Source organism: Cervus canadensis, chromosome 13 (assembly GCF_019320065.1).
Source record: "Cervus canadensis isolate Bull #8, Minnesota chromosome 13, ASM1932006v1, whole genome shotgun sequence".
NCBI lineage: Eukaryota > Metazoa > Chordata > Mammalia > Artiodactyla > Cervidae > Cervus > Cervus canadensis.
In genome coordinates, this window is record NC_057398.1 from 74,687,167 (window position 1) to 74,706,952 (window position 19,786).

General features: G+C 50.4%; 1 protein-coding gene across 18 annotated transcripts in view; it reads left to right on the forward strand.

Annotated features, from left to right (window-relative positions):
- The window catches only part of PLEKHA6 (pleckstrin homology domain containing A6), a 133,459-nt gene that overhangs the window by 68,132 nt on the left and 45,541 nt on the right, over positions 1–19,786 (forward strand). Inside the window, exon 1 of one of the 18 annotated variants that reach the window (XM_043485011.1) lies at positions 8,997–9,243. The exons of 16 other annotated variants lie outside the window; for them this stretch is intronic. Coding sequence is in view for 1 of the 2 variants with exons in the window: in XM_043485005.1 (XP_043340940.1) it covers positions 19,755–19,786 (32 nt within the window). In the remaining variant the exon portion in view is untranslated. Of the gene's footprint in view, positions 1–8,996; positions 9,244–16,000 lie in introns of those variants that run through there. One more of the 18 variants, XM_043485005.1, reaches the window with a different exon arrangement.

The window sequence follows — 19,786 nt, forward strand, 5'->3', positions numbered from 1 at the left end:
GAAAGGTGTTTTGGCTGAACTAGGGTTGGGTGGCTACCTGGAACCAAGAGAGTGGCATGAGGTTGCAGGAACATGGCTATTACCGCTGAAACTCTGTGTTATAGGGGTGGAGGGGCAATTTCTAGAAAGGGATGGGTACTTTCTATCACCGTTAGCCTTTCCTGGACCTCTAAGCCCAGAGGTGTTTGATTTGGAGACTTTATACACCCCGATATCCTTTGTCCAGCTCTTTCCCCACCTGTCTGCAAGGCTGCCGAGGCCCAGTAGGTAGTAACGGCAGTGTGGCTGAAGAGGCCGAGGCGTGGCTGCGGAGTCCTTTCTGTTCTCCACGGGTGGACAAAGTGTGAGACCTGAATCTTGAAGGCCATTCAGGGCCCCGCCCTCCCCAGAGGTAACCCTCTATCCTTTTAGTAAAGTCCTTCATGAAAGATTTTATTGTTTCATCAGACGCTAGGGAGTCAAGATCAAAAAGCCACACATCGAAAGCTCATCACTCTTTCCAAATTCAGTCTTTCTTATTGTCATTGAGTCCGCTGTCCCCCATTCCATCATGGGCTTGTAGGAGGGCCGATGCCATCTTGTTTGGGTTAGTATTGAACCAGGGACCGTGACATCATCACCTTGCATGAGACGACGGGGTGGCTAGGCCAGGGTGTATGGGATTGGGAACCATTTGGGCTGGCTGTTGCCCTTCATCCGAATGAACTCCAGAAAAAACACAATGAGGGGTCAGGTTTGTCTAAGTTTTTCGTGGCGCTGTCCGTCCTTCACGGCTTCCTCTGCCAAAAGCCTCACCTCCACCCACAGTGATGGTAGACAGGCCACAAATTCGGGGACTGGAAGGGGTGGGCGTGCGGGGAGGCGGCCCTACCTGGCTCTGCTCTGGGTGGGGAACTGAGCCCTCCCCTGCTCCCGCCTGACGCCCCTGGAGCCTGTGAGCTGGGGGTGTCTCTGGGTGGAGGAGAGGGAGGGCCTGCAGGGTCCCAGGGGCTGAGCTATTTCTGTAACCCAGAACACACATGCCGCAGCCGCAGAGAAGGTCAAACTCTGGGCGCAGGGCTGGAATGCAGGGGCCAGGCAGCGGGGGGGAGCTGTGGTTTCACCCCTCCTGGCAGCTCAGCCGGCCCCTGCATTGCTCCCTGGGGAAGGTGCGGTACCCAGAGCAAAGAGTGTGGCGTGGGGAGGGATGATGGTGCAGTGCTTTGGAGGGGGTTTGGGGAGTGGCACAAAGTCCAAATACCCATTGCACTGGGGTGGGGAGGAATTTAATTCCAGGGTGTGGGGAGTCTTTCATGCTCTCTGCCATGAAAAAATCAGGTCAGGCAAAGCCCTGTGTGAGAGGAAAGAGAAACAGTGCTGAGGCTGGGATCAGGAGGCTCGGACAAGCAGGTATGTGAGTTGTGCCTGTGTTTAGAGATCCAGACAGACAGGTGTGGGGTCAGTTTACGAGAAGCAGTGTCAGCCTCCCACCCACACCAGCCCTGTCCAAGGCCCCCCTTCACTTGTGTTTGTAGTCCTTTCCTTCGTGAGAGCTGCCCACGTTGGATGCGTTTCAGGCCCCACTCACCTGGCTCCGCCCTGCGTCCTGGGCACCAGCAGGCGCACCGTCCTCCCGTCTGCCTGCCGCTGCACACGCCCTTCCTCCTGCATACGGTGCCCACTGTCCTACACGCTGTGCCCTCACCCTCACACGTGCTTGTGTGCGGTTTGGGGCTTCTGGGGTTTCCGTTTATAGTTAGAAAATTACCCTGCTCCAGCTCTGCCTTTGTCGCAGAAGAACCATCTTCCTGGCTGAATTTGACCGTCGTGTGACCCTTGGGCACCCTGCCCTTGTTCTGGCCCCTTTCAGCCCCCTGCTGCATCGTCTCCTGGCTTGTCTGCCTTCTCCTGCTGTAGGGCTCCTCAGCCGGAGGACCCTAAGACTGGGAGTGTGCTCCAGAGGGGCTTAGGCTTTCCTGCACCATTAACCTTTCACACCTCCTTTGTCCAGCTTTTTCCTGAAGTGCTCAGGCCTCAGTGGCCTCATGTATGCTCTCATTAACTCTGCGGGCAAGGTGGCTCCCTGCTCAGGCCCAGTGGGCCCCAAGGGGCAAGCACTTGCCCACCTTATACAGCTGCGTGGGTGACTACCAGCACCAGAGCTTGAGTCTTCCCAGATAACTCCCTCCAGCCCAGGGATGTGGCCCCGAGATTGACTTGCTTTTTAACTTCCAAGTGTGACATGACGTAGAAAAACAAAACCCTCTCCTCATTCAGAGTACGGTAGGACAGACCTCCGTCCTCTCTGAGATTCTTAGGTGTCGATTATGCTGGCTCCTAAGGATAAGGGGTCTGTCTCAGATGGTTACGAGTGATCTGATGTGGGTGGGGGCTTAAAGGCATTCTTAACTAGATTGAGAATATCCAAAATACTATCCTTGTGAATAACTTCTTTAAGAGCAATTGTTAAGCATTTGTCTTCATGTGTCAAAGTGCTGAGGAGTTTTATAGTCAGAAATTAGGCCATCACGTCCTATGAGCGAATGATCTGAGGCAGGGGCAGATAGTAATGATTTCTGGCATTTATTGAACATTGTAAGGTCCGGGTCTCTCAAATTCTCTGCTTGTATAATCTCGTTTAATCCTATGACAAACCCTTGAGGTAGCAGTTTATATTATCGCTGTTTGCAGATGGGGAAATGAAAGCACAAAAAGATTGTCACTCACTCAGAGCCCCTTAGGTAATAACCGGTGCCGTCAGATTGGAATTGGGGCGGTCTGACTTCAGAGCCAAAAATCCCAAGGCCAATGCAGGTTCAACTCAGCAAAAATAAACTAAAGGGTTAGTTTGTAGGATGATGCATGAGAAGGGAATTTCAAGTTGCACAACGAACTAGAAGTGGGAAAAGAGCTGGCTTTGGGCCGTGTCCTGGGCTCTCACCCTGGCTTTCCCGTTTCCAAGCTGCGTCGCCTAGAGCTGCTTCCCTGACGCTCAGCTTCCTCCTCTGCAAGTGCCCGGCAGTGGTACCTGCCTCAGGAGGTTGAGCAGAGAATGTGCTAGTTTCATGGCCTGGGTCAGTGTTAATTTCCTTTCTTTTTGGTGCCAGTTGTCAAGTCTTCCTGGAGTGAGTGAGGAGTGATTTGAGAATTCAAGGTTAATTCTTTTTTTGAGAAACAAATGTCTAACCAGCCCTCCAAGACCTGATCTTCCGGACAAGACTTCCTGCCATTACCATTTCCTACTGGTCCCTGCTGGGACTGCCTGGAGTTGGAGGAAAGACAGGCTGGACAGAGAGGAGTGTTTGGCTTAATGTAGCTCTCAGGCAGCCGTCACCCTCTGACCCTTATCACTTTATTATATTTCTTTCCTTTTAAAAACAAGGACATTCTCTTACATAAACCCAGTACAAAAAATTCAGGAAACAACATTAATACATTACTAGTATCTAGTGGACAGTCCATATTCAGTTTCACCCATTGCCCTAATAATGTCATTGGAATCTAATCCAGGAGCATGTCTCTGCTCCTCTTTAATCTGGAATAATTCCTCAGTCTTTCTTTGTTTCTCGTGCACTGAGGTTTTTTGAAGAGTGCCGACCTCTCCCTGGCCCCTTCTGCGCCTTGTCCCGTCTCCCTCTCTCTCTCTCAGTCCCTCCGGTCTCACCCCTGATCAGGGCTGAGTCGGGTAAGGTGGTTGAGGCAGTCTCCTAAGGCACAGCATTTAAGAGGATGCCAGAAAACTCAGTAATCAAGATAAATAGCATTTATTGCAATAGTAAAAGAAATTAAAATCAGTGTGAAAATTTCACAAAGGACAAAATATCAACATTTTCAGTAACAACAGAATCAGTAACAGTGCCACTCTAAGCCATGTTGGAGCCTCAGGCGAATTGGAAATTGGTAATACTAATCTGGTCTTTATTTAAAATATTTCACGCATTATGGATTTTTTGCACTAATTAAAATTTTTATCAAACTTGATCATTGAGGTTTTAGATGCCTCTTACGTTTTGCACCGTGCAGTGTGGATTTCCGCCCTCCCGTCACCCTGTCCTCAGAACAAGGGAGAGAGGAGGGGGCTCCCAGCCCTGGCAGAGCGGGGGGGGGGTCTCCCAGCCCTGGCAGAGCAGGGGGGGGGGGTCTCCCAGCCCTGGCAGAGCAGGGGGGGCGTCTCCCAGCCCTGGCAGAGCAGGGCCGGGAGCCCTCTGACAGCTTCCAGCTGCTTCCGCATCCAGCAGACTCCCTGCCTTGGGAGTGGTGTTTGGTTGGTCTCCCCTCCTCTCTCATCAGACACGTGATCTGATTAGCTCCTCAGATCCCCTCTCTCTCCCAGTCTAGCCTGTCTTAGTACTCCGTGGTTCCCCTTAGTTGAGCCGATTATGACCCAAGACCTGCCCTGTTTTCCTCCATCCGAGGGTCCCTTCCGGTCTGCCACTTGTGCTCTGCGAGAGCGTCTGCTCAGCGTGGGGTGAGCCCCGATGCTGGTCTGCGTCCCGTGGTCCTGGGAGCCGAACCCGGGCTGAGGGACGGGTGGGGTTCCCCTAGACTGCAGGCAGACCTCGGTTAGCAGGAAGGTAACCACACTGAGGGTGAGGGACTCTGTAGGAGGTGGGTGATCTTAGTCAAGACCTTTACCTCTGTGAGCCTCAGGGTTTCTTTTTATGTTTTTTTGTAAAATGAGAGTGTTAATATTTTTCTGCCTACCTTATAGAACCATAAAAGAATCAAGTGAGATGATGAGGAGAGGACTTTGTGAACAGGGTTTTATTTGATATTTTCCCTTCTGTCATAAAACAAATAATTATTTTTATAAAGACGATCTTCAGGTCTGCCACATTATTTGACCTAAATCCAGGAGAGAGGTCCAGGCTGATTCAAGGCCACGTCCATGCCTGTCTTTAACCAGCCGTCTAAAGCAGGTCCCTGGGGAAGCTGGAATCCCCACCCCGCCCCACCCAGCCACACCCCTACCTGCCCAGATCCATCACAGCATAAAACATAGTGGATGAGGCCTAGGGGGTAAGTGGTTTTTTTTTTAATGTCTCATCTGAAGACTTTTCTTTTTTATAGCTTTATAGGGCTTCCCTGGTGGCTCAGAGGTTAAAGCGTCTGCCTGCAATGTGGGAGACCTGGGCTTGATTCCTGGGTCAGGAAGATCCTCTGGAGAAGGAAATGACAATCCACTCCAGTATTCTTGCCTGGAGAATCCCGTGGATGGAGGAGCCTGGTGGGCTACAGTCCACAGGGTCGCAAAGAGTCAGACATGTCTAAACAACTTCACTTCACTATAGAAGTACAGTTGATTTATGATAACTATTGATGGGGTAAAATTTGATGCATTTTTTTGAAGCTGTAACTATAATTAAGATAGTACACCTGTATCTATCACTCCCCAAAGTTTCTTCTTGCCTTTTTGAAATCCTTCGGTCTACCCCATCCCCATACAACTGCTGATTTGCTTTCTGCCACTATAAATTAGTTGACCTTTGTAAGGGTTTTGTATGATGGAATCATAAAGTGTACATTTTTTATTTGGGGAGAGGGAGTTTGGCTTCTCTCATTCAACACAATTATTTTCAGATGCATCTATGTTGTTATGTTTATCAATAATTCATTTCTTTTTATTGTTGAGTCATATTCCATTGTATGGATGGTATACGTATTATATTCTCCTGTTCATGGACATTTGAGTTTCTTGCAGTTTGGGTCTCTTACAAGCAAACTTCTATGAACATTTGTGTTCCAATATTTGTGTGGACATATATTTTCACTTCTTTTGGATAAATACCTAGGAATCAATGTATGTTAAACTGCATGGAAAAGTTCGGCAGTTTCTTAAAAAGGTAAACAAAGTGGAAGTACCATTTACAGCCTTATCAGCAGGGTATGACTTTCAGTTCGTTTACATTTTTGTCAACATTTGGTATGATTAGTCTTAATTTTAGCAGTTCTGGTGGGTGTATGTAGTCTTAGCTCATTGTGGATTCAATTTGCATTTCCCTGATGATTAATGATGTTGAGCATGTTTTCCTGTACTTTATTTGACATAGTGTATCCTCTTTGGTTGGAGAAGGCAATGGCAACACACTCCAGTACTCTTGCCTGGAAAATCCCATGGACAGGGGAGCCTGGTAGGCTGTAGTCCATGGGGTCGCTAAGAGTCAGACACGTCTGAGCGACTTCACTTTCACTTTTCACTTTCATGCACTGGAGAAGGAAATGGCAACCCACTCCAGTGTTCTTGCCTGGAGAATCCCAGGGGCAGTGGAGCCTGGTGGGCTGCCATCTATGGGGTCGCACAGAGTCGGACACGACTGAAGCGACTTAGCAACAGCAGCAGCATCCTCTTTGGTGTAGTGTTTGTTTAAATCTTTTGCACATTAATGGACTTCCCTGGTAGCTCAGCTGGTAAAGAATCTACCTGCAATGCAGGAGACCCTGGTTTGATTCTGGGGTTGGGAAAATCCCCTGGAGAAGGGATAAGCTACCCACTCCAGTATTCTGGCCTGGAGAATTCCCATGGGGTCGTGAAGAGTGGGACAGAACTGAGTGACTTTCACTTTAACTTTGCTGTCTTGATATTTAGTTGTAAGAGTTCTTTATATATTCTAGATGAAAGTCTTATGACACATGCTTTGCAAATATTTTCTCTAGTTTATGGCTTACCTTTTTATTTTTGTAACAACATGTTTTGAAAAGTTAGGGGTTTTGTTTCAATGAAGTTTGATTTCTTGATATTTTGTTTAACACTGGTGCATCTTATGTCTTATTTAAGAAATTTGCCAAACCAAAAGCCACTTAAGATTTTTTCCTGTTTTCTTCTAGAAATCTTATAGTTTAAGCTTTTCATTTTAGGCGTTGGCCCATTTTAAGTTAATTTTTAATGGTAAAGTCAAGGCATTTTGTTTTTGTTTTTGGTATATGGACCTCTAGTTTGTCTAGCACCATGTACTGAAAAGACTGTCATTTCCCCATTGAATTGCCCTTATACTTCTGTAGAAAACCAACTGACCGTATATGAATGGGTTTATTCCTAGACTCTATTCTGTTCAGTTTATCTGTACATGTATCTTTATGCAGATACCACATGGGCTTGACTACTGTAGATTCTAATCTTGGAGTCAGATAATCTAAGACTTCTAACTTTATTCTTCGTTTTGAAATTTTGGGGGATTATTACAGGTCCTTTTAATTTCTCTGTGAATTTCAATTTCTATATGAATTTCAGAGTACCAGTATCAATTTTTACAAATAACCTATTGGGATTGTATTGGCTCTAATAAGAAAATTAGTGGAGAATTGATATTCTAACAGTATTTAATTTCCTTTTCCATACAAACATTTTATCTGCCTTTTATTTAGATTTTATTTAATTTTTCTCAGTAGTATTTTACAGTTTTGGTATATAGGTCTTGCACATCTGTTGTCAAATTTATTCAAAAGCATTTCATATTTTTTACCCCATTGTATGTAGTATTTTTAAAATTTCAATTTTTCACCGTTTGCTACTAGTATATAGAGATAGAACTGATTTTTCAGTGTTGACTTTATACTGTGAGCCCCCCACCTTTAAAACTCAGTTTCACAGAGTGGGAACCTTTAAATACTGAGATGCAGGGCTTTTACATGATATGATGAGCATTTACAACAGCAGGCCAAAACATCAGCGTCCTTTCCCGTTTTAAGTTAATCGCACTCTCGCGGTCCTGCAGCCAGCTGTGGCTCTCGAGGACGTGAGCGGAGGGAGCCGCATGATGAGCCTGACTCCGCGCATCACCAGGCTTCCGGGGGTATTCCGGGGTGAGCGGGGCAGGCTGGGAATGCGCGCAGCCCCTTTAAGAGCCCAGGCCCAACCCGCCGTCAGGCAGCTGGGAAGGCAGTCCAGGAGATAAGAAAGGGTAGATTTAAGCCAGGCTGTTGAGCCACAGTGGCTGGACTACTGACAGACAAGGACAAGGGGTGGTGAGAGGAGATGCAGCCACTAGACCCAGGCTGGTACGAGCTGGAGCGGCACCGCCCACTGGGGCCGGAAAGGAAGAGGGGATGTTAACTGTGGCGAGCGGAGAGGGCACTGAGCTTCTCCGGCATAGCCTATCATGTTTATGATTGTGGTTTAAAAACCCTCCGAGACGCCTTCAAGGCTTTATATGTGGCAAATGTTCAATAAATATGTTTATTGAGCCCTATATGCTATGCTTCCTCTACTGATATCCTTATGCCACAGCCTACAGTGAGATCCTCTGTTACAGGGTTTGGAGACTACCTGATTTCTTGCTCAAACTAGAAAAATCCTGGCAAGGACTTACTCTGAAAAGCTTGGAGCTGCTCATTTGCACATATCTGCATAGATTTGCATACATCCTACATGTAGATACTTTTATGCTGGATTTAGATTTTCCCAAATCAGTTGCCTGTTTTTAAAGGGAAAAAGAGGTGATTTGTCTCTGCTCATTCCTGCCCACCTTTCTTTTGCATCCACCAAAGATGCAAAAATGATTTCTGCAACTCTGAAATATAAAGATTACCTGTGCCCCAGAGTTTGTGTAGATACAAGCAATCCTTTGCCTGTCAAGTTATTTTCCTTTTTCATTTCTGTTACAGTTCCTAGCTCCAAACTCCTGGGTGAGTCAGGGAATCATTAAGGCAAAGAAACCCTCTAGCTAAACAGTCAGGAACTGCAGTTGCTTAGAAGCCTTCCGGGATTCCGCCCTTTACCTGGACAGGGAGGCTAGAGGCACTTACACTGACCTGAAGCCTGCCTTCCCACTGTTTCCTGGCCCAGGGCTAGGCGTGCTATGACTACCTTTGTCTGTTCTCTCTCCTCCAGGAATAAATAAAAATATCATCCCCTCCCCCCTGATCCTGGCTCCTCTATTGGCCTGCTAGGCAAATATTTCATAATGTGGGCTCATCCAATTGGGCATCATGCCAGAACCAAGCGCCTCAGGTTGCCCGTGCGCTCCAATCAGGCAGGGCAGCCTGGGTGGGACTGGAGGGCTCCTGCTCTGCACATGCAGAGGCATTACTCAGGTGGAGGCACCAAGGCAGGAGTTCCCGCTTTCTCGGAGCTGGGAAGAGGGGTCGGGGCTGGCCATCCGCCAGCTGGAGGCAGCCAGCACCGAAGGGGTTAAAGCCAGTCCGCATGTGTGGCTGTTAATGATTGCTACCCACCAGGGGCCTGATGAGTGTTAAAGGAGAGCCTTTTCCCTATTCCTGAGTGTGAAAGGAGTCAGAGAGAGCAGAGGGCATCGCAGAGAAGAGCCGGTGAGTGAGTGGGCCTCTGTCTCGCTGTCTGTCTGTCCGGGTGGCTCTGGAGCAAGTAAGGGAGCACCGGTATTCCCGTACATCAGCTGGAGTGGGCTTTGTTACAACTGGACGCACAGTCTCAGCGTGGGGCCAGGTTTCAGTATCACTCCTATTTATTAGAAGGAAATCTTCAGAGTTCTCTTAGTCCAAGGGGGTAAACCACTTGGCACAGATGCCAGAAATACAAGTCATTGTCTGCCCGCTGCAGAGACAATGGTTTTGTGTGCCCCCCTGCATGCAGAGCTGGAGCCCGGCTCCCCCGCGCCCCCCCCGAGCCATTGTCTCCAGAGCAGGGGACTCGGGAGCTCTGGGCAGAAGTGCCGTCGGCCTCCTCACAGCCATTTCCTGGCCCAGCACTGAAGGAAGGCAGCATGGGCTCAGCCAGAGGAGGCTGGCATAGCTGTGCCCTGCATTTTATCCCCTGTACTGCACGTCAAGTGTGGACAGGTGGGGGCAGGATGCATGAGGGGGCGCGGAGTAGAGTGTTGGCGTGGCACTCAGCTCATTAGAAGACAAAGTTTGTCATTTGGGAGCAACAGAAATCCAGGAAGAGAGAGAGCCAGTCTTCTGGGTTTAGATATCTGTTGTCCCCTTTCCCCAAACTGCCAACTCAGGGCCCTCATTCCTTCTAAATATTGGGGCTCTTTGACCAAGGCACGTTCTCATGTCAGGTCAGACTTGTGCAGGGAATGTGGACAAGAGTTTCTTGGCTTTGTTGGTGGAGGTGCTAAGACGGACTTGTCTCAGCTGATGTTGTGTGTGTGTACTCATGCGTGCACAAAAAATGAAAGCCTGATTTGTCTCCAAAGCAGAAATGTTGACTTTACCCCCCTCTTAGCCAGGAGCGCTTTTGTCCCCTGCCTCTGTCTTGGGAGGAAAAAGGTTCGATGACATAATGGTAATGGTAGGCGGCCCTGGAGGGGTCTGTTGGGTAGGAACTGAGGGCTCCCTGTGCCGGTCTTGAAGGCAGGTTTGAAAGATAAGGCAAGTCCAACCCTGTGGCTTTCAGCTGTGGTGCTTCCTCCAGCTAAGCTGCCCACAGGCAAACAGAAACCAGGCACGAGAAGGGGGCGGTGCCAGCTACCAGACCCAGCGGGGCGGGAGCGACAGCAGCCGTGTTTCTGGGCATGTAAGCCAAGAGAGAGGGGAAGGCAGGAACTGGGAGAGGAGCTGCCCCTTCTGGGGTTCTGCCTCACGCTAAGAGTTAGCCGCAAGGATGGCGAGCCGCTCTCCATCCTCAAACTTCCAGGAGAAGCACCACAGAGCGGTCAGTGTTCCCAGGCAGGGCAGTCTTCACGGGCACGCAGCCTTTGGCCTGGCCCTGCATCCTCAGAAGGGCTTGGTTTAATGCTCTCCTGTCACCGTCCTGAACATCAAGATTTTTGAGCAAGGAGCTCTGCCTTTTATTTTGCTCTGGGGCCTGCGAATTATGTAGCTGCACTATTCCCAGGCCAGCCACAGGGAGCAGCATCGGGATGGTGTTCAGGTGCTCCAAAAGGCACAGGTAGACGCACCTGTTACTCAGGTGTTCCTACCAAGGCTGGCTTCCGTCCTGACCAGGACCAAGCCCAGCATCCCTTTTGTCCTCTCCAAAGCACATGGGTCTTCTTGTCTCAGCATCCCCACCTAGGTCTCCTTCAAGGCTACTGCATGGCAGGGGGACAGGGCAGGGGCCCACAGTGTCCCTCCCCGGGTGCCCCCGTCCACTTCCCTTTTCTTCCCAAGCTCCTCTGTCCCTTGTCTGGGCTCCAGGCGGGGTCTAGCCTGGGAACACCTCTCCCATTCCTCTGAAGTCTTCTCCCCTCCCCGCTCTAAGCCAGGTATCAATGGACAGCTCTGGCACCTGCTTCGGGTGCTGTTTGTTTAAGAGCAGACTGTACCCCTGGGATCGGCACAGGTTCCAGGCTGGGTGGGGACAGGGAGTGCAAGGGAAGGAAGACCCTGAGCCTGCTGTCTTCCCTGCAGTTCCTTTCCCTCTCTTCCGCCCTATGCCGACGGCTCCTCGCACTGGGGAGGCAGGACCAGGCAGACCCTGCAGGCAAGCTGTCTGGTCTCCCCACCTCCAGCCTCACTAGCAGCTGGCCAATCCAAGAAGGAGAAGGAGGCAAGAGGAGGGGCCGTTCCTTGCTCTTTTCTCTCTGCCAGTCTCCGTGATCCTCTCTGTAACCTTTCTCAATTGCCTCTCCCAGGGCCTGCGCCCACTAGGGCTGTTAGTAACAATATTCTCAAACCCTGGAGGAGTCTTAGTGCATCTAATTTAAAATGATAGATATCCACATTAATTTTGATTGGACTTTCAGATGTATCCTTTGATTTTAGATGTTTAACTTTTTGTTATTGTTGTCGGCAACAGATTTCCTTTTCCTTTTTCTTTTTTCCTTAGCTTAGGGCTATAAGAGAACTTGCCCTCCCCTGAGGTCACTGACCCCAGGTCAGCTGGTGGAAGGACAGGCTGGTTTGGAGTTACGTGTTTTATAGAATTATTAGATAATTATTAGAACTGGAAGATGGCTTAAAGAACATCTAGCCCAGTGCTGCCCAGCGGAATACCCACCGGGGTAGAACATGCTCCAGCTTTCCCATCCAATGTGGTGGCCTCTAGCTGCGGTGGCTCTCAGGCCACAGCAGACTGTGGCTAGCCTGACTGAGGAACCAAAATTTTAATTTTATTTAATTTTAATTAATGAGAATGTAAATAGCTGCATATGACTAGTGGCTACTGAAATGGATGGGATTGTGCTCCTTGTCTTACTTTATTCTTTTATCTTATTAATGTTTATAACATCGGCCACTGACTGAGCAACTGTCTGTGCCGAGCGTTATCCTAGGTGCTTTAAATATGTGACCTTGTTTAATCCTCCGAGGGCTTCCCAAGTGGCTCAGGTGGTAAAGAATCTGCTGGCAATGCAGGAGACCCGGGTTTGATCGCTGGAGAAGGGAATGGCTGCCCCCTCCAGTACTCTTGCGTAGAGAATCCCATGGACAGAGGAACCTGGTGGACTACAGTCCATGGGGTTGCAAAGAGTCGGACATGACTGAATGACTAATACTTTCACTTTAATTCTCTGAGCAATTTGGTATCACTCCATGTCCCAGATGAGGAAACTGAGACCCAGAAAAGCTGAGATGTCAGTACTGGTCAGCTATAGCCATGCGCCTGCCATTCTTTGTTTTTAAGTGACAACTGTCTTCAAAAGTTCTCTAAGTTCTTTCCCTTCCAGGTCTCACTTTCTCTTTCTGGGATGTCGGGGGAGCTCACGGTGATTTTTCTCAGCACACAGAGGTGGAGACAGCAGTGACTGTCTCCAGGCATGGCCATTTTCTGGCTGGTTCCCCTGGTGGCCCTGGTCCCCAAGCTCCTCTTGTATCTTTTCTGCAGCAGACAGCAATCTGGGAGAGCCCTTTCTTCCAAGCCCTTCGCGAGCTCCCCGAGTCCATGGGAAGTTCCAGACTCCTCACTCCCGTCAGGAGGAGATGTTCAGAGTTTCCCACATTCCACCTGTGTCTCTGCTGTCCCGGTTCCGGGAGTGGGCAGAGCCCGGCTGTCGGACCCCCGGTGCACAGCTGAGCTCTCCTACCTCACTCCCAGCTCAGCCTCCCGGAGCAAAGCAGCACGCCCCGTCCTCCGCCGTGGGCAGACCGCTGGCCACAGGTCTGGCCAGACAGATCGCAGCCACCCCACCAGACGGCCGTCCGCTCCCCGGGTGTGAGGTGCCGGCCAGGGCACAGGGACGCCGAAGGCCCAGGCTGTGAGCGGTTTGTGTGTGGCTGCCCCGGCACGCCTCTGCACTAGGCAGACGTTTTGGGGCCCCTCCCACCCCACGTCACACACAGTCCCCGGACCTGTGGCCCTCAGGGGTTTGCAGCGGGGGGCTGTGAGTTTCCTCGCTGCCTTCTTGCAGCGGGCCTTGCGGAGCCGGAGTCCTCCTCCCGCATCACGAGGCTGTCTCCCTCTTCTCTCCTGGAGGTGAGGAGCTCAGGCTGGAGACGTGCGGGGACTGGGGACAACCAAGGAGATGCGAACTTTGTCTTGTGTCTCTTGTTACTATGAGTGAGTGAGTGAGTGAGTGAAAGTCACTCAGTCGTATCCGACTCTTTGCGACCCTACAGATGATACAGTCCCTGGAATTCTCCAGGCCAGAATACAGGAGTGGGCAGCCGTTCCCTTCTTCAGGGGATCTTCCCAACCCAGGGATCGAACCCAAGTCTCCCGCATTGTAGGTGGATTCTTTACCAGCTGAGCCACAAGGGATGCCCCTTGTTATTATAGCTGAGGCAATGAATCTCAGCTCCCCTGACTTGCATGGACCTTGCCTTGCTCCCAGGCCAAGGACCAGAGACCTTGTGAGTTTAATGTTTTCCTTGTGTTCACCCCTTCAGAGCATCATCGCCTTTATTCCTCTGCTGTCTAGTCTGGTAGGATATTTAAGCATAGCACAGTGGACCACTAAACAGGCCGCCACTCATTCTTAAAATGAGGAAACTGAGGCACGAAACAGCTTGGCCCTTGCAGATTGCTGGATTGGGCGCCAAGGAGGCATTTGCAGCTTTTCAGGGTGTGGAAGGAGGGGGCCAGCCCAGCTGCATTACTCTGCACTCACTCACTTGGTACAGTTCCTTCCCTTGGGGTGGGTGGTGTGACTGCTGTCTGCGGGACGCCAGGACCAAAGCTGCCGAGCTAGGAAGGGGGAGGGCTGGTTCCAGCGACCTTCTGGAGGCCTGGAAGCAGCAGCTGGGCTGCCTCAGTGTCTGGAGAGTAGGGCTTTGGGGTTCGGCTCAGCGCTTGTCGGGCAAGGGGAGGTAATTAATTACTGCCCTGCTCTTTCCTCTGGGGACTCTTTCCCGTTGCTGACCATCGGGGGAAGCAGCTTGGAGGCTGAGGGGAGGGGACTGGAGCCCTTTCCCTCTGTTCTGTCTGGATTAGCGGGGGCCCCGGGGGAGGTTGAGAGAGGGAAAACGTGGACCTGGACCACGGGCACCCCTGGTTTGCCTTCATTTCTTCTCCCCTCAGCGGGGACAGCCAGAAGGACGGGGACAAGGAGCATGAGGAGCCGGGGAGCCAGGTTGCCCCAGTTCTCCAAGTTGGGTCACGGTGTACGGAGGGAGAATACCTCCCAACCTGCTTTAGACAGCTTCTTTTTTTAGTCTTCTATTTTGTTATTTTTTTAAATTTATTTTTATTGAAGTATAGTTGATTTGTAATGTTGTTCATTCCTGTTATATGGCAGAGTGATTTGGTTATACACACATTCTTTTTTTTAAATATTCTTTTCTATTATGGTTTATCATAGGATTTTTTTTTTTTAACTGAAGGGCAGTTGCTTTACAATGTTGTACTAAGACAACTTCTGAGACCAGAATCATCGTTTTAACACCTGAAAGGGCTGTCAGTGTTCAGACAGTGAAGCAGCGGTCATCCTAGGAATGACATTTAATAATTTATCAACCAGAAAGGACACTGGCCTGGAGTCCTGGATGGCCCTAAGATATTTCTGGATCACACAGAGGAGGGGAGGGCCAGCTATGAAAGTACTGAAATTCTTCCTCATTGGAAGAGTAGCCCTTTACCAACTAATATGGAAGAGGCATGGTTAGGCTGAATATCCACCCTGTTTATTTTTCAGAAGACAAATGGAGGTCCGTAAAGTAAAATAATCAGTTTGAAGATAAGATGATGCAAGTTGAGACAGAAGATCATCGTGAAGATTCCCCATGAATTTCCCGAGTACTCCCCGCTGCCAGACGCACACCCCACTGAGACACACGTGCACGCACCCACACACACACAGCAAAGTGTCGTGTGCCCAGTCGTGTCTGAGTCTTTGTGACCCCGTGGGCGGTAGCCCATCAGGCTGCTCTGACCGTGGGGTTATCTCAGCCAGAATCCTGGAGCGGGCTGCCATATCCTCCTTCAGGGGAGACGCGCACGCGCTCACATACCCGTAGTGAAGCACTGCCCTGACTCTCCTCCCTTACCTGCACTTGTAGGCTCTCCTACCTCCTGTTCTGGAAGTAAAAGGGATGTCCAGGCCCAGGCGATTATACAGGAGACACCAGGGAAGGACATCCACATAGGATGGCAGGGAGGAAGCCTGGATCTGGAGCCCTGATTTGTGACTTTGATCCCCTGGCTACTGAGCCAGGGGCCAACCTCAGGTCAAAATTGCCCCAGTGTTCCATGTGTGATCATGACAGGGGAGGAAAGGCGTTCTGACTCTGGGGCAGTGACGGGGCCATGAGGATAGGCAGAGGTAAGCGGGAGAGAGCAAGCCCGGGTCTTCCGTCCTCTCTACTTCCTTCAGCCCAGTAGCCAGCTTTTCTCATGTTCCGAGCTTACTTGGGGAAGACACTCTCATCTTGCCGTTCTGGAAATGACCGTGCACAGGAGGAAGGCTGGAGCAAAGGCAGGGAGGACAGAAGGGAGCAAGTGCAAGTACAGGGCCGACAGCTGTGTCCCCCGAGACTGCAGGACCGCTGTTTTGATCCGTTGGCAGCATTTGGAAAAGACCCAGTGTCTCGTGAAGGTGCCTTTCCCCCTTGCAGTACCTACAGGCGCCGCCAGGTCTGACCCCCTTAGGCCTCCTCTTTGTATGGCTGCAGTAGGCGGGAGAGCCAGAGGGGTTTGGGTGGGGAGAGCTTGGCTAGGGAAGTGTATTTTTTCCTAGGAATGACGGGGGTGGGTGGGAGGGGGGAACCTCAGGAATCAGGCACATCAGGATTGTTGGGAATGTGAACCAAGTTGGTTTTTAATTGGGACAGAAAAGTGGAGCACATCAAGCTCCTTGAAATGATGATGACATCCAGAGGGGAAGTGGAGAGCGGGAGCCCAACCTTCACTTCCTTTGCAGGCTGCAGAAATTTTCCTGTGAGTGGACAGCCTCAGCTTGGAATTTGCGAGCTGGGGGAAGAAGGAAGTGGGAGGGGTGGGCTGTGGCAGCCCTCCTCCCCACTCACCTCACCTCGCAGTCCTCTCTCCATCTAATGAGCTGTAAGGCCAAAAGCCAGAGCTTTGTTGGGATGGAAAAACCTGGCTGGCACTCATTCTCAGGAGCTCTGGGGTTGCAGCAGCTTGGTGTTTTGCAAGTAACCAAGAGGAGCCCAAGGTGGAAGGAGTTGAATGTATCTCTCTCGTTCAGTATTTATCACGGTGGGAGCTGTCCATTCTGAGTGCGTGTGTGTGTGCATGTGTGTGTACACGTCTGTGAACATGCATGTCTGCAAAGGGTCCTGAACATCTGGGTTGCTTTTGCTGCTTTTGACTGCATAGTGCCAGGTATCATTCGGAGAGATGCAGATTCTTGGGGAGTTTGTTTGGAGATCGGTCAGCACACAGTTAACTCCGTAGTGATGCTGTCACTAGCATCTGCACTTAGAGGCTGCAGGTGTCTCTTGAACTGTGGAAAAGCCCAAACTAGATGAAGGGACAATGCTTAGAAAAGGGAGAGGCTCTGTCTCTTTTCTTTGTAACTTACTGGTTTTGGCACTTCTGGAATGCCAGCCCCTGCAACGTTCACAGCCATCTTAAGCCCGAGACTGTGGTTTTCATTTTCTAGCTCCAGTACTCAGCATATATCTTGATTTGTTTTTAAGCAGAATAATATAGTCATTATGTCTTATATATTAAATGTTTCACATTTTGAAAGTTTCTAGTTATTATTTCATAGAAATAGAAAGTACCTCCTTTGCACATGAGAGAACACGGGCCAGAGAAACCTCTCTCGTGTTGTACCTTAGACTGAAAGATCAGTCCTTCCAGTTCTCTTTTCACTGATGGCCCTTGGGGCCACCTTGGTAGGTGTAGTGGGTGAGGGGACCACCTGGTGGGCAACTCAGCAGTTTAGGGATGCTCCTGCCCCCTTTACTGCTTGAGAGTCCCCCTTCCCTTGGGAGGAATTTGAGCAGTCCATTTAGAGGTAGATCATAACCATTTGTCCTTGAGAAATGGAGGCCTTTGACGTCCTAAAAGAAAGGAAAGAGGAGAGAAGAAAAAAACTGATTACCTGTCTTTCCTTCCCTTTTTTAATAATGTTCAGTACTTGGTAAGTTCCTCCTGATGTCTAACCTAATGAAAAACTGTCATCAGTGTAGTTTAGTAGCAAAGGAAAAAGAAAAACTCCAGTCAGGTATTCTGTGTGCTCACGTAATCCTGAGGGTTGCAGAGCTCTCAACAGACAGGGGAAACACTTGAGCCTCTGTCCCTCTGCCTGCGCTATCTTCACTAGGCAGGAGAAGTCATTTAACTTGCAAAGTTAAGCAAAGGCTATGGGAGGCCCCTGAGCTCAACTTGAAGGGGAAAGGGACATTTTTGCCTTCTAGTGGAAGAAACCTCATTTCTCAGTGCAGCTCAACACCTCCTCCTGTGCATGTGAGCTTAATTTTCTTCCCTTCCTAATGAAGATGGATCAAAGCCAAGCTGTATAGTCAAGGGGGAGCCCGGCAGGGAAGCTGAGTGAGGGGATGAGGGGCAGAGACAGAGCTCTTCTCACGGAGAGGAAGTAATTAACTTTAAGAGAGAGCAAAGATGAGGGAGCCCTTGGTAATAGAGTGTCAGACTCCAGATGCAGCTGGCTAAAAATGAAATCAGAGCATAGGGAGTTCCTTTTGTTCATTCATTCATTCACTTATTCATTCAACAAATATTTATTGGGACCTACTGTGCACAGGCAGAGATCCCAAGCAGGCTCTGGGAGAAGGCCCAGCTCGCCATGACCACAGCGGGGCTCCAGGAACTGGCTTAGGGACAGGGAGAGGTGGATTTGCAACGTGAAGCCACTTGTCATCAGGATAAAGCATTTGCAGAAGCACCACTAAATGGCTGAATATATTGACCTTTTGGATTTAGGATTAGTTGCTTAAATATCAGCCCCAGCTATATCCGACCAGCTTGTCTCATCACGGGTTAAGTAATAATGTTGTCTTTTCTACTCACTGATTGCATTGTTCTCTGACTGGGTTCTGTCTTCAAACCAAACAGTTAGATTAGCTCCTCCCTTTCAGTGTCTGTTGACATCACAAAATTGCTGCAACAACAGACTGTGATGTCAACAGAATGCCTGGTGCTGCTGAAAGGAACCACATTGGTCAGAAAGGATTCTGTCATCTGAAGATAAAAATGGAACAATAGCCAAAGCTAGAGAAACTAAAATTTGATATCAAAAAAGAACATCTCTAAAAAAAAAGAAAACATCTCAATCAGTGTAACATAATGGTGGGTCTGGAGCATCCTTTATTGAAACCCTTCACAAACAGCCAAGGCACTTACTGAGACATTGCAGAGCAAGCCTACTGGTGGCAGGGCTTGGAAGAGATGACTGTCAGAAGCCCCTTGCATGGAGGGCCCTTGCATTTTAAGACATGGAGGACATCAGGAAAAGAGGAGATGTGACTGTCTTCAATCTCTGGAGAGTTCACAGAGTAGCTAACAACGATGCAAACCTCCTTGCCCCAAGCAGATCTGACAGTCTCCAGCTGGGATTTATCATATCGCATCTGGGCAGATTTACAAAAATTAACACATGACGGCCCCCCACCCCCTGCCTTGAGCCCCATTTACTACCCTCTTCCTAATAAGATTCGGGAAGAAGCTTTTCTGCCACTTCACCCGAGCAAAGAAGTAAGTCATCACCACCCGCTCTGGCTCCACGACACCCACGCCACGTGCTTCACTTGCTCATCTGCTGGGCCGCCCCAGGCGGAGGGTGAGTGACCTGGGCAACAGCCTGGGGCGGCGTCTGGAGGGGTCACGTAGGGGCACGCCGCGGAAAAGCCTCGTTCACCATGCTTCTGTCTGCACAGAAGAAGACTGGGCAGGCTGAGAGCAGAGAGAGGAGACCCCAGCCGTCTCCGCTGCCGGCATCAGCATGGCACAGCAGCCGCAGTGAATCCGGAGCTTCGTTTAGCCCTGTGCCCACGGACTCAGAAGGGTCTCTCTGAAGCGAGTGGGTTTCGCCCGAGGGCCTGTGTTCTGGGCCAGGAGGCGGGGCGGCAGGGCAGGCTGGCGCGGTGTCTGCCGTGCAGATGGGGATGCAGCCCGGACTCCTCCACCCCCCAGCGACTCCGCGTGCTTAGCACCAGGAGGTCAGACTGCCCAGGAGTGGTACACCTGCGCTGTGTGTCCGCTCCATCTCCCTGCGTTCGCCGTTTCTCCTTGGGGACCTGAGCTGAGGCTGTCATCCCCCACTCACTCATCCTGCCCCCGGCGCTTTGCCCAGCAGCATTCCGATTGAATGCTGGGAAGCCACAGGCCCCCTAGGGCAGCCGGGCACCCCTGCCACCCCAGCGAGAGGCCCTCCCCCTCCCCGGAGCCGGAGCCGGAGGAGGGAACCAGCAGTGCCTGCTGCCACCACACGCTGGAGCCCGGCCGGCACGGCGAGCGGGACCGGAGGACGCACTTCTCAGAGGGATGCTGCGAGCAGGCTGGCTGCTGGGTCCTCTGAGGCTGCCGCACAGGGGCCAGAGCTGCCAAAAAGATGCTGAAGTTTCGAGCTGATCGACGGGTCAG